The sequence below is a fragment of the Xiphophorus couchianus genome, chromosome 13 (assembly GCF_001444195.1).
Source record: "Xiphophorus couchianus chromosome 13, X_couchianus-1.0, whole genome shotgun sequence".
Lineage (NCBI taxonomy): Eukaryota > Metazoa > Chordata > Actinopteri > Cyprinodontiformes > Poeciliidae > Xiphophorus > Xiphophorus couchianus.
Window position 1 is genome coordinate 29,443,196 of NC_040240.1, and position 11,489 is coordinate 29,454,684.

At 38.6% G+C, this 11,489-nt stretch overlaps 1 protein-coding gene across 2 annotated transcripts; it reads right to left on the bottom strand.

The window, feature by feature from the left end:
- Nucleotides 1-5,847: 5,847 nt before the first annotated feature.
- Nucleotides 5,848-10,926, bottom strand: LOC114155334 (uncharacterized). 2 transcript variants are annotated; one of them, XM_028035173.1, is made up of 6 exons: nucleotides 8,348-10,926; nucleotides 7,537-7,834; nucleotides 6,783-7,435; nucleotides 6,391-6,483; nucleotides 6,175-6,305; nucleotides 5,848-6,082 (listed from the first exon to the last, which is right to left on the bottom strand). In XM_028035173.1, the coding sequence occupies exon 1, from the start codon at nucleotides 9,970-9,972 to the stop codon at nucleotides 8,800-8,802; it is 1,173 nt and encodes a 390-aa protein (XP_027890974.1). In that variant the 5' UTR covers nucleotides 9,973-10,926; the 3' UTR covers nucleotides 5,848-6,082; nucleotides 6,175-6,305; nucleotides 6,391-6,483; nucleotides 6,783-7,435; nucleotides 7,537-7,834; nucleotides 8,348-8,799. The 2 variants fall into 2 exon arrangements, with proteins under 2 accessions (XP_027890974.1, XP_027890973.1); XM_028035172.1 differs by having other exon boundaries at nucleotides 6,175-6,320.
- Nucleotides 10,927-11,489: the final 563 nt, after the last annotated feature.

An 11,489-nucleotide genomic window follows, 5' to 3' on the forward strand; every position in this document is an offset into this window, starting at 1 on the left:
TATGAATTCTCATAAATCCGACCAGTGAAATCTGTGAAAGAGATTTTCAAATTGTGGATGTGAGAGCATCAACTTATTAATGTTAAAAGTCTTCCTATATTTCCAATGTGTTGCTTTTTAAATCCTGCTGTTCTCAAATTTTTCCCACAATAAAGCTTCTGCTTTTTCTTGACCAGTTACCATGGTGAATCAGGGTATCTGAGCTTCATCGTTGATGGCTTTTTTTTTGTCATTTCTCACAAGGACACACTCACAAGCCACACACACACACACACACACACTCCCCCAGTGCTGAACATACTCAGAGCTGATTGAGTCTCCTCAGATAAACAGTACTGGAACAGAAATCTGTATTTTCTCATCTTGTGTTTTTCATCCAGTTTAAAATAAATCTCAGAAGTCATTAAGCCCGATCTTTTTATGTGCAACATCCCAGGGAAACGGCCATGGTAATACGCTAAGCGTCGCCGTCTGGTTTCACAGGTTTGCTCAGCAGGGGAACAGAAAGACGACGACTGTCTGTTTTTCTATCGGAGGCGCCGATAAAGAGGCTGCAGTCACATTAACACACATTGTTTTCTGTAATGGGAGATGGATTAGAATAGCAAGATGAAAACACATTAAATATATTACTTTGCCACTGATGTTAGAAACTGGACTGCTGATGGAGCACGGTCTTTTCAATCTTACAGAACTGAATGCAAAATTTTTTGCTAAAATGGTTTTTGTCATATTTAGTCATAGATAAGTAATGGATAACCAGTTTAGAACAATTGTCATCATTACTGGGCCTCCTGGACATGAGTCCAAACTTTAAAGTGCTTTGCAAAAGTATTCACACCCACTTTATGTTATTCCCCTAAACTTTAATATATTCTGTCTCGATGTTATTTGATGGATAAAGTGAAAATCTGAAAATCGAATGGCTGCTTCACCGTCTCTCCTCTCAGGAGAAAAAGCATCTCTTGACAAGGCTATATACATTGTAAACCCAGTTGCTCTGTTAACTGGAAGACCAATCACAATGCTCATCTGTAATCTTGTTTTATCAGAGAAAAGTACCTTTAGATAAATCAGGCCTATTACAGAAGTGTCTTCTCATGGGGACTGTAAGAGAAGCAGGTACAAAAATGGAGCCTTAGTGTCTTGCAGGAAAGTGTTGATATCCTTTGAGATTTTCCACATTTTCTCACATTAGAATCACAAATGTTCAGGTATTTTACTGGAATTGTAATAGACCAACATAAAGACAAGCAAAACTTTGAAGTGGAAGAAAAATTAGAAGTGTTTTTTCTATTTTTTACTACTGAAATCTGGTAAATTAATTTGTACTAGAAATTCAGACTGACTCCCTGTAGCTCGGAGAACAGACTTTAAAATATTTCTGTTAGTTTATAAATCAGTCTTAGCACTAAAATACATTAAAGATCTGCTGTTGTTGTATCAGCCTTCCAGAACTCTCAGGTCTTCTGGTTCTGCTCTGCAACAGAACCAGAACCAGAACCAAACATTGGAAAGCAGTATTCAGCTTCTATGCACCACAAATCTGGAACAAACTTCCAGAAAACTGCAAAAATAAATTCTACAACCCAACTGTTTAGTGTTTGATTAACAATGCCTGGAACATTGATTAATATACTTGATGTATATTTGCTTGATGGTTTTTGTTTGGTTTTGAGAGAAAGTCTGTTAAAAAGAAAAACAAACTCTAGAGAGTGCAGAGCAGGTTCACCTGCAGCAGGACAGCTGCAATGCAATAGTTTGTGTGATAGCACCTTCTGTTAAAATGCTATTTAATACAGATGCACGCCACCTTTTTCACATTTTTACAGGTTAAACAACTCTGATTTAAGTTTTAGAGCAAACATTTGCTGCGTGTCGTCAGCTTGAGGCAGAAAGCAGAGGGAGCCTTATATAAAGATAAAATGCTACATGAAACAGCGCAGATTTACCATGGCAGCCGCATCCCTGAGAAGACGTGATTGTGGACTCAGGTGGTTGTTGGATTTTTCATTTCTCCTTTATTTGTTAACAGCTCTGATTGAAGCTGCTAAAGGATCCTTAGATTAAATCAGAAGAATGGATGTGGTGTTGTGTTGGTGTGACACTCCAATCTACTAAATTTACAACAACAGGCAAAAAATGGATGCAGAGCAGCAGTCTGGAATAACTGTAGGGACAGAAACTGCACCAACTCCACCTAGCGGTCACCGCAGGTACTCCTCTATAGTCCAGTAGAGCAACAACTGGACACATCAACACTCCTGGACTGGACTATTAGCTGTGGGCTTCCTCCACTTTTATAAACCAAAAACTCTATCATTTTTCAGACTCAAATTTCCTGAGAACTCTTTATAGCCCAGATTCGGTATGAATAATTTTTTGTTTGTTTGTTTTAAAAAAAGAAATTAGTTCATAACACATCAGGCACCATGTCATAAGCTCAAACACAATACAATTACAGATGCGTATCTTTTTCAAATAACAGAGTAAATAATTTAAGTCACATTAACACAAAATAACATTTTGTATTAAGCTCCAAAAATGTATATATGGCTCCTACAGTGGATATGAGGTGATTTCCCACATTATCCATTATTAGTCGATATCGTGAGTTAAAATTTTCACGAAAATAAAATGTTTGTGTTTTGTGGCGCATCTGTATCTTATTTTGAAGGGACATGTAAACGTCAGCATAGTGAAGGCGCTGGCCTTAGGGCAGCGGTCACCACGAGATGAGTGGAGTTGTAAGTCTTAAGTCTGGTTCACACCATTTAAGGATTGTAGGCCGATTTTCCAAACTTCTGTGACCACGCAGGACACGAGCCTACGCAATGTTTCCACGTTTCTTGTCGAGGACTCCACTTTCAGACGACACAGATTCATTCACAGAGAAGGTGAGCAACACCTCGTCACACCCAACAAATGTTAAGAGTTTTAACACCAAGTGAGTTTTAACTTAGTGCATTTTAGAGGGTCAGCAAACTTGTAACATGGTTTCCTGAATTTTGAAATGAACCTGTTGAAACCGATGCGCACCACAGATGTTTCTAAATTGTAGGTGGCTGTATCGATGCCTGATGAAAAATGCTACTTGTGTGACAAAACTTTACTATAAATCCCATTTGACGCATATGTGTTTAATGTTGCATGTGAATATTATGCTTCAAAACAAGTTTCTACAGAGCAGCATTCAGTGAGCTTCGAAAACACCACATTTGAGCACAACCAGATCAATGAGTAACACCACAATCCCATTCACATTCAGGTTGACCAGAATAAATTCATTCCAACTAATGACTATCCGCAATGTAAACCTAAGTTTATAGTTTATGTGTTTTAGTAACCAGCTCTGAAAAGAAAAACATTGGAATTGGCTCTCAAGTACCTGTAGTGTGATTTGCTTGTTAACACTTCTAGTCTAGTGTGTGTTTTTGGCTCAGATCCTGTAATGCAGGGGTCACGGGCTCGACCCCAAAGTCGGTCCTGGAGGGCCGGCATCCTGCTGGCATCCATCATTCTGCGAAAAAGTCACAGATCCAGAGAATCTCCCCCATGACTAGCAGCTCCATGCAGCCACATCCTCCCACATGTTCTCCACCTTCCCCATCTCATCCACTCTGATGAATGTTTAATCCACCCAGTAACTCCAGTAATAACCGACTCCCTTCACCTGGTAACTCCTCTGTCAGGTAAATTTGACCAACTTGTTAAAAACGGTGACATCGTGATATCTATATATGTTGAATTATTCATTTTTTTCTTCTTCTTTGTGATCCTGGAATAAAATGAGAACAGAAGAAGAGAACATAAAGAACAGGGTATTCCACTAAATGTTTAAAATGGATGACAGAACAGAGAGAAAGAGAATACAGTTAACAGCCCATATAACCATACTGACATATATATCTATTATTTTATTTTTTATATCCCTCCAGGGGGTCTTTTTGTGGGCTCTAGTGTCCCTTATATTAAAGTAGGCTGACAGGAAAGGGGGAAGGAGACGGGGGGAAGACATGCGGCAAGGATCACCGGGTCTGGGAGTCGAACCCGCGATGTCCTCGTTGAGGACTCAAGGCCTCCAGACGTGGGTCGCGCTAACCACTACGCCACCGCGGCACGCCCGACATGTATATCTGAGTGTTTTTAATACATGTTATACGCATCAGTTCCCATACTCTTATTGAAAATATTTGTTTTTCTTGTAGAATATTTCAGTTTTTTCTTGTGTTCTGATGAGCTTCACAGTCACGATGGAGCAGGTCAGGTCAGCTGACTCACTCTAGAACGTGAACAAATATAACGTCAAGTTTTATTCAGTAACGGACCAAATATGTTTAATGTCTGAATGTGTAGGATCTGCTCATCAACATCTAAATAAAATGCATGTACGTGTGTGTATAAAGTGGGAGATTGTAATAATCATTTGTTTATATAGCCAAGAATATTTAAGGGTATAAGCCGCCACATAAATTCTTAGTATTACGATGCATTATGTATGTTTTTTTTTTAGAGTGAAATTGACAAAAATACCACGTCAAATTAAAAAAAAAGGGAACCGAATTATAGACAACGTTTCACCAGCAGACCTAGAGTGAGGAGCCCCGCCCCTCCCCCCTCGCGCCTCAGACAGAGTTTGGGGAAAAAGATGGCGGTCGTTCTTCGTTCGCTAAAGCTGTTCTTGTTTACAGGTTAGTAGTTTGAAGCTGGTGGAAACTGTCCCCGCTAAAATGTAAATTTACAAGTTCATTCGGTGCTGATTTCGTAATTACATGTTAGACGTGTTTAGACGTTCGAGGGAAAAAGAGAGATTTTGTTTCATAATTACGGTTTGTAGCTATAACGGTCGTAAAACAGCCGTTATAGAAGTTTGCTACATGTATCTAAAACTTCGATCCACTCCCCGACCCAATCTTATTAAGATTCTACTGTACTAGCTAAGCTAGATCTAGTCCTCTAAATATGCCCATATTAAATTATAGAACTAATAATATGATTACATTTTTCAGAGTTATTACAATTCAAAGAAATTAGTAGCCTTACAATTTCACTGAACTTGAGGAATAGTTTTCTTTTTATGTAAATCTGTAAGATTTAAATCGATTGTTGAATTGTTTTGATTTGGCCCTTGGATGCCGTCACAGCTGGTGTGGGCTGATGTTGTTTATTGAAGTAGATGGAATATGGTTGTTTTGGAGCAACGGAAGGACACATGGACATGAATGCACAAAGGAATGTTAAATGTATGATTGCATGATTTCATGACTTTGACAATTTGTAATAAAAGAGAGAGTTTGGGGAAGAAAACGGCGGTCGTTCTTCGTTCGCTAAAGCTGTTCTTGTTTACAGGCTTCCACTCGGAAGAAAGGAGAAGCAGAGACAAAACAAAACAAACATCAATTGTTACAACTGTTTCAATACAGCTGAGACATGTAACATATATACTGTATATATATATATATATATATATATATATATATATATATATATGCGTGTGTGTACATATATTATTGAAAATGTCAGCATTTCACATGGTTGGGTAGCAAATACATCATCCTTAAATGTTAACTATTAGGTTTAACGTTTAGGAAAACTGAGAAAAAGACTAAAATTAAAAATTCATGTACAGCATGACTTTATGTCTTTTCTTTTTGTTTTTTGTTTCATAACTCCACATGGTTATTCTTTTCAGAGCTTGTAGATAGACATGTTACTAGAATGACGACCCAAAACATCTCAAACGAAACAGACACACAGTGAACTGACGGGATGTTTTACTAAAACTTTGATTCAGTTTAATATATAATGTTTCCAAAAATGGTTATGGTTAAAAAATGACTCCAGAAATAAGAGATTGAAAGAAGAACATTTTATTAAACTCATAGTTACAGCACTGATGGATTTTGTGTCGTGGACCATCAATAATGAAAACAATTATGAAGAGAAAACAAATCTACCTTCTAACTATTTATTCTGATATTTTGTTTTGGCACTTAAAGAATCAGAATCTCGTCTCCAGCCAGGCACCAGAAACCTCGCTGTCCACTTCCAGAGTCATTGATGTTTAGACAGCAGAGTCGAGCTAAGGAAACAGAAGAACAAATTTGAGAAACACAGAGTCAAACGCATGCCATTAAATACTGAAACTTTGCTAAGATGTCTCAGCAGCTCTACCTGCTACATCCAGAGTAATGGTGTCAGGTGAGGTCCATCTCCCCAGCGGTTGGTTTGTCTCAAACCTGAAGTGATGCTGGCCCGCATCGCCCAGCTTCACACCCTGAATCTGAACTGAGCAGCTGGAGTAGCTTCCCCCGGTGTAGCTAGAATACAGGCAGCAATTCAGTACCGTAATTTTACTGTAACAATAACAGCATTTGCAGTTCTTCTCACAGTGTGCGCCCGCGGTACGGCGGGCTGATCTGGTTGGTGTGGTGAGCAAACTCCCAGAAACACGGAACCACATAAGGCGCCTCTCAGTGTGACCTGGGGAGTTTAACACAATGTTGTTGTTACTTAAACATATCCTAAAGCCATAAACAACAACATATTTTACTGATACTTTATGAGATACACCAACACAACATACTTTTAGTGTGAAGTGGGAAAAAATATTCAAACTTTTCAGATTTCTTCTACTAAAAAAGCTTTTAAAGAATTTTCCTGCCACTCCAAAATAATAAAATATTTAGTTTGGGTCTGATACAAAAAAGCCCAACAAAGTACATTTACTTGTTTTCACAAACACTTGAACCGTCCATCTAAAGAAATGCAAAATGATCAACCTGAGGAGTAAAGTCACTGTAGTTCCTGCCCACACACACATCACTCTTCTGGAAAACGACACACTCCACCTGCTCCCAAAGACACAAACGCTTTGGATCGTTCAATTGTCAGGGCTCTAATTTAGGAATCTATGCACAAAAAATACAAGGAACAAAACATTTGAAGCAAACAAATACATATGTCCCAGTAAAAATCATGGAAGTGCACAGACAGGCATTAGGAGGTCAAACTGTTTAAATCTCAAGAACTCACCCTCACAGTGTCTGCATCCACCTCAGGGGTCACAAACAAAGTGCAAATAAAATAACAAAACAGCTGAGAGTTTACTGCACTGTATGTATGAAAGTGTTTGATCATTGCTCACTGTAAATAAACTTTTTGGACATTAAAATCTGCTTATTTTTCGCTTTTATGATCTAACAGGAATGAAAACCAAGATTCTTGAATAATTAAGAAAATAAGCTCAACTATAAAATGGCTGAAAAGTTCAGGTTGTAAAAAATGAATTTAGTACTAACAGATGGTGTGTAAACCTGGGGCCACTGGATCGCCTGCTTTTTTTTGGCAGCCTTTGTTTATTTGTTTTAGTCCTCAGTCCTCTGTGTCTTCGCTCTCCTGATTGGCCCACTGTTGTTGTCTTGTCTGAGTGATGCTGGAGAATCATCACAGGATCAGACACACGTTCCTTAATTTCTGTCTAAATAAAAGGTGATTGAAAGAGACTTTCTCATCAAGTCATCATCATGTCCTCACCTTTTCCACAATCTGTTACGACCAGTAGATCAGCAGATGGAGCTGGTCTTCTTCTTTAATTGTTGGTCAACTCATGTCATGTGACATGAGTTGACGGAGAAATGAAATAAAGAGAAAAGACAATGGGGTTAACAAACAGAATATATTTGGACAGAAAGAAGAACAATTTGACCTCAATTTCATCCATATTTAAAATGAAAATAAGTTTTCTTACTTTTTTGGTCAACAGGGTTCTCTTATGTCCTCCATCTCACTGGTGGTGCTGAAGGTGGAGGTTTACAGGCGGAGGATATCCAACCTGGGATGATCAGAGAATCAGAGATCTGAGCCGTCTGAACCTGGATCAGAGACTAGTTTGGGGTATTTTTTAATGTCTATTCTTTTTTATGTGATCCTTCTGTGTTGTAACACATGAACATGCTATTGGCCATGTAAACTATTTGTTTCATGAAATGAATAGTTTATCTACAGAAAACCTTACTCCACATGCTCTCCATTTCCTTCCATCCAATCATGTTCTCTAGTGTCTCTCTGAGTAAAAGCTCTTAATTCAATCCCTCAAGCATAAATTCTGTCTATGTTCTCCTTTGTCTTTGACTATTGTTATTTTCATGATGCTTTAACTTTGTTTCTGATACAAAGTATTATCAGGCAAGCAATCCTTACTTAATGTAAACTTTAACTCTGTATGGTTGAACACTTTGTAAATTACTAATAACTTCTATTTCTATTTTTATTTAGTAAAGCTGATGGTCCCCACCACCAGCAGGAGGCAATCAGTGTCATGTGAATGTGGAATGCAAAAACTTACAAGCAGTGTGAAAAACAAGAGGTCCAGAAGCACAGGAACCACATGGACAACGGCGAAAGGATCCAGCAATGAACAGCTAAAACCTGAAAGATTGAAAACTTGGGAGAGTGGATTAGTGGGGGAACAGGATAGAATAATTTACTATGGCAGAGAGCACTGTGTGGGGAAGAGCCACTATTACACTATGAAACATGGGGAAGTTGAGAGGAAAAGACAAAGATGAAGAAAACCCGGTGCAAGGCGCTACTTAAGGTTTCTTCAGTTTTTCCAGAATCCTTAACATGAAAAATGCTAAATCCAGATTTGGAATAAAGAAAAACCCCGGTGCAAGGCGCTACCTAAGGTTTCCACAAGCTTGATAGAAAGCCATTGGCTTTAGTAAAAAACAACAGAAATGATGATGTCCTAATGTGACTTCCCAAATAGGTCATCAGTTTTTTACAGATCCCAATCTAATTGGAGTCACTTGACAAGGCGTAGTTAGGTCTAAACCACTTGTGTCTGGAACTCCCTCTTGCTGTAATTCCACCAGATGTTGAAGGTATCTGTTCCTCTTCTATGTGTGACAGAGTGGGATTCTCACATGGCATCTGTGGTGGGGGACTGAAAACACGGGGTGACAAAATGGGATCTTCACAATGCGTCAAAGGCAAGGGACTGGAGTCAGGGGATGAGAGAAAAGGATCCTCACACGACATCCTTGGTGAGAGACTGAGGACAGGGAGAACCTGAATGGGTTCTTCAAATTTCCTCCTACAGTGGGGATAGAAAAGAGAGCTTGATGGATGGGCCTTGTCCCCCCATTCTTTTTCACATCTCCATGCCACCCGATCAAGGATGATTTTAAAGACCTCATCGCTATGGTTGGTCCTCTTGGCGGGGTCCTCTGCGCCAGGGCGGAACTTGGCGAAAAGGTCACCCCTTGGAGGAAGAGAGATCTTAGTCCTCTTGGCAGGGGGGTCCGCTTTAGCAACAGTGTCCCTGGTCCTCTTGGCTGGGGGCTGCTCTTCAGCATCACTGTCCTTTGTCCTCTTTCCATTAATGCCAGTCACAGATGTCTCATGAGCCGCGTCCTCTTTCAAACCTACCTGATGACTAGGCTTTGATGATGGGTCATCCTCCTTCTCAGCATTCACCTTCTTTGTAGTTCTTGTGATGAGGTCAAAAGGCAAAGACTCCACTAAAGTTTTCCAAACTGCCATAGGCTGTGGCGAGATACTGATAGGATGCATATCGGGCTCTTGCTTTTTGTCAAGTTCAGATGTGAATTTAAAGGTGGAAGGAAGCACGGTACCAAAACTAATCTTATATGGTGGGTCGTCCTCCTTCGCAGAATCCGCCTTCTGTGTAGTGCTCCTGGCGTGGCCAGAAGTCAAAGAAGCCGCGTCCTCTTTCAAACCTACCTGATGATGTTGTAGGGCACCGATAGGTCTGGAGTCCTCTGGATGCAAAATTGGCTCTTCCTGTTTGTCAAGTCCAGATCCAAGTATAAAACTGGAAGGAAGCACGCTATCAAAACTAAGTTTTGATGGTGTGTCGGCTTCATGTAAACACAACTTACCGTGTTCCTTACCATTGTCTGGAAGTCCCTCCAACGCTGGGGATCCATCTGCTGGAAGCGCCATGGTATGGGCTGTGAAGGAAAAAAAGCAAAGCAAAAAAAATCTATAATTCAGTATCTTGACCTTGACAAAAGTCTAAAGCAATGTTTAGAGGGAACAGTGAAATACCAACAATACAATAACCCATGTTTGTGAATGTGTTTGTTTTTCTTGAATGTAATTAATAATATTATTGCTATGCCAGATGTGATTATACAACAAGAACGGGAATTAAGTGATAAAATAAATAAAGCTTATCTTTAGTCACAAAAAACAGCAAAAAACATGATTTTACATAGAAACCAGAACAACACACTCTAAAACTCAATGATCAAACATGTATAGATCATCACCACTCAGACAAACAAACTTGCAGCTTCACCTTAGTACCAATAAGTCATTGGTACAACAAATCAAATTTAGACTTATTGGTAATTCATCCCTAGTCATAAACTCTTAAACATTTGGAAATATAAATTAAAGAGCTATACACTGTATTTACGACTTTTAATAGCTAATGAAACTCCTGTAATCTTAGATTGTGCCATTAGTGTGAGTAAAATAAACCCTGCAACAAGTTACTCAGTTCACCCTTCTATAACAACCCATCCCCACAAATCTTTGGTGCTACAGGTACATTTTATCATTCCTAATAATAGCCAGGGATAAGATACACGATACATTCATTAGTATTATACTTAAATCACTACTTACACAACTGTAGTACCTTAAAAATATCAAACTTTTAAAAAATATGTTTCCAATAGCATTTTTAAATGACCAAAATCTTAATTGTAGCTAATAAAACTAAATTCCTTTGAGCTCAACAATTCTTCACAATCACAGCCGCAGCTACTCTGACACCCCATCAGTACCTTCATACTCCCATATACAGCTAACAGCAGAAATGTACATCTATCAATTTAAAAGTTTTATAGATGTTTTATAGTAGGGATCTACATAAACAGGCCGACATAAGTGGCCTTTCCTCCGTTTCCAGGAGCTCCTACAAAAAAAAAATAGAAATCCATATCCAGTGTATTAATCCGCATCCCTTATGTGTACATGATGCCTCAAAAAGTCTTATTATCACATGTTAATATTACTCCAAATGGGTCAGTTATGGGTGAAGGTAGTTCATGACATCAGTCTGAAGATCATGGCTGCACACAACCCAGCAATAAACTCAGATGAATGTTCACACAATTATATTGCTCCAAATGCTTCTGTCAATATTACCATCTCCATGGAGACAAAGAACATCAACAAAATGGAATCTCTAATAGTAATTCTCTCAAACTAAAATAAAAAGTTTTCCAATCACCACACCACTATTAATATTGCTGCCTCTTTCTGAAAATGTAATCAGCGTGAAAATATATTACAGCTCCAAACATGCAAAGGACCAACACAGCATTTCATAAACAACTAATTATTCAAAACTTCTCTTTCTTAAAAAAAAGCAAACTAAACAATAATAAGTTTAAATATAAACTAAAGTACTGGGAAATAATACAGGAGAAATATATATCTAAAAACTT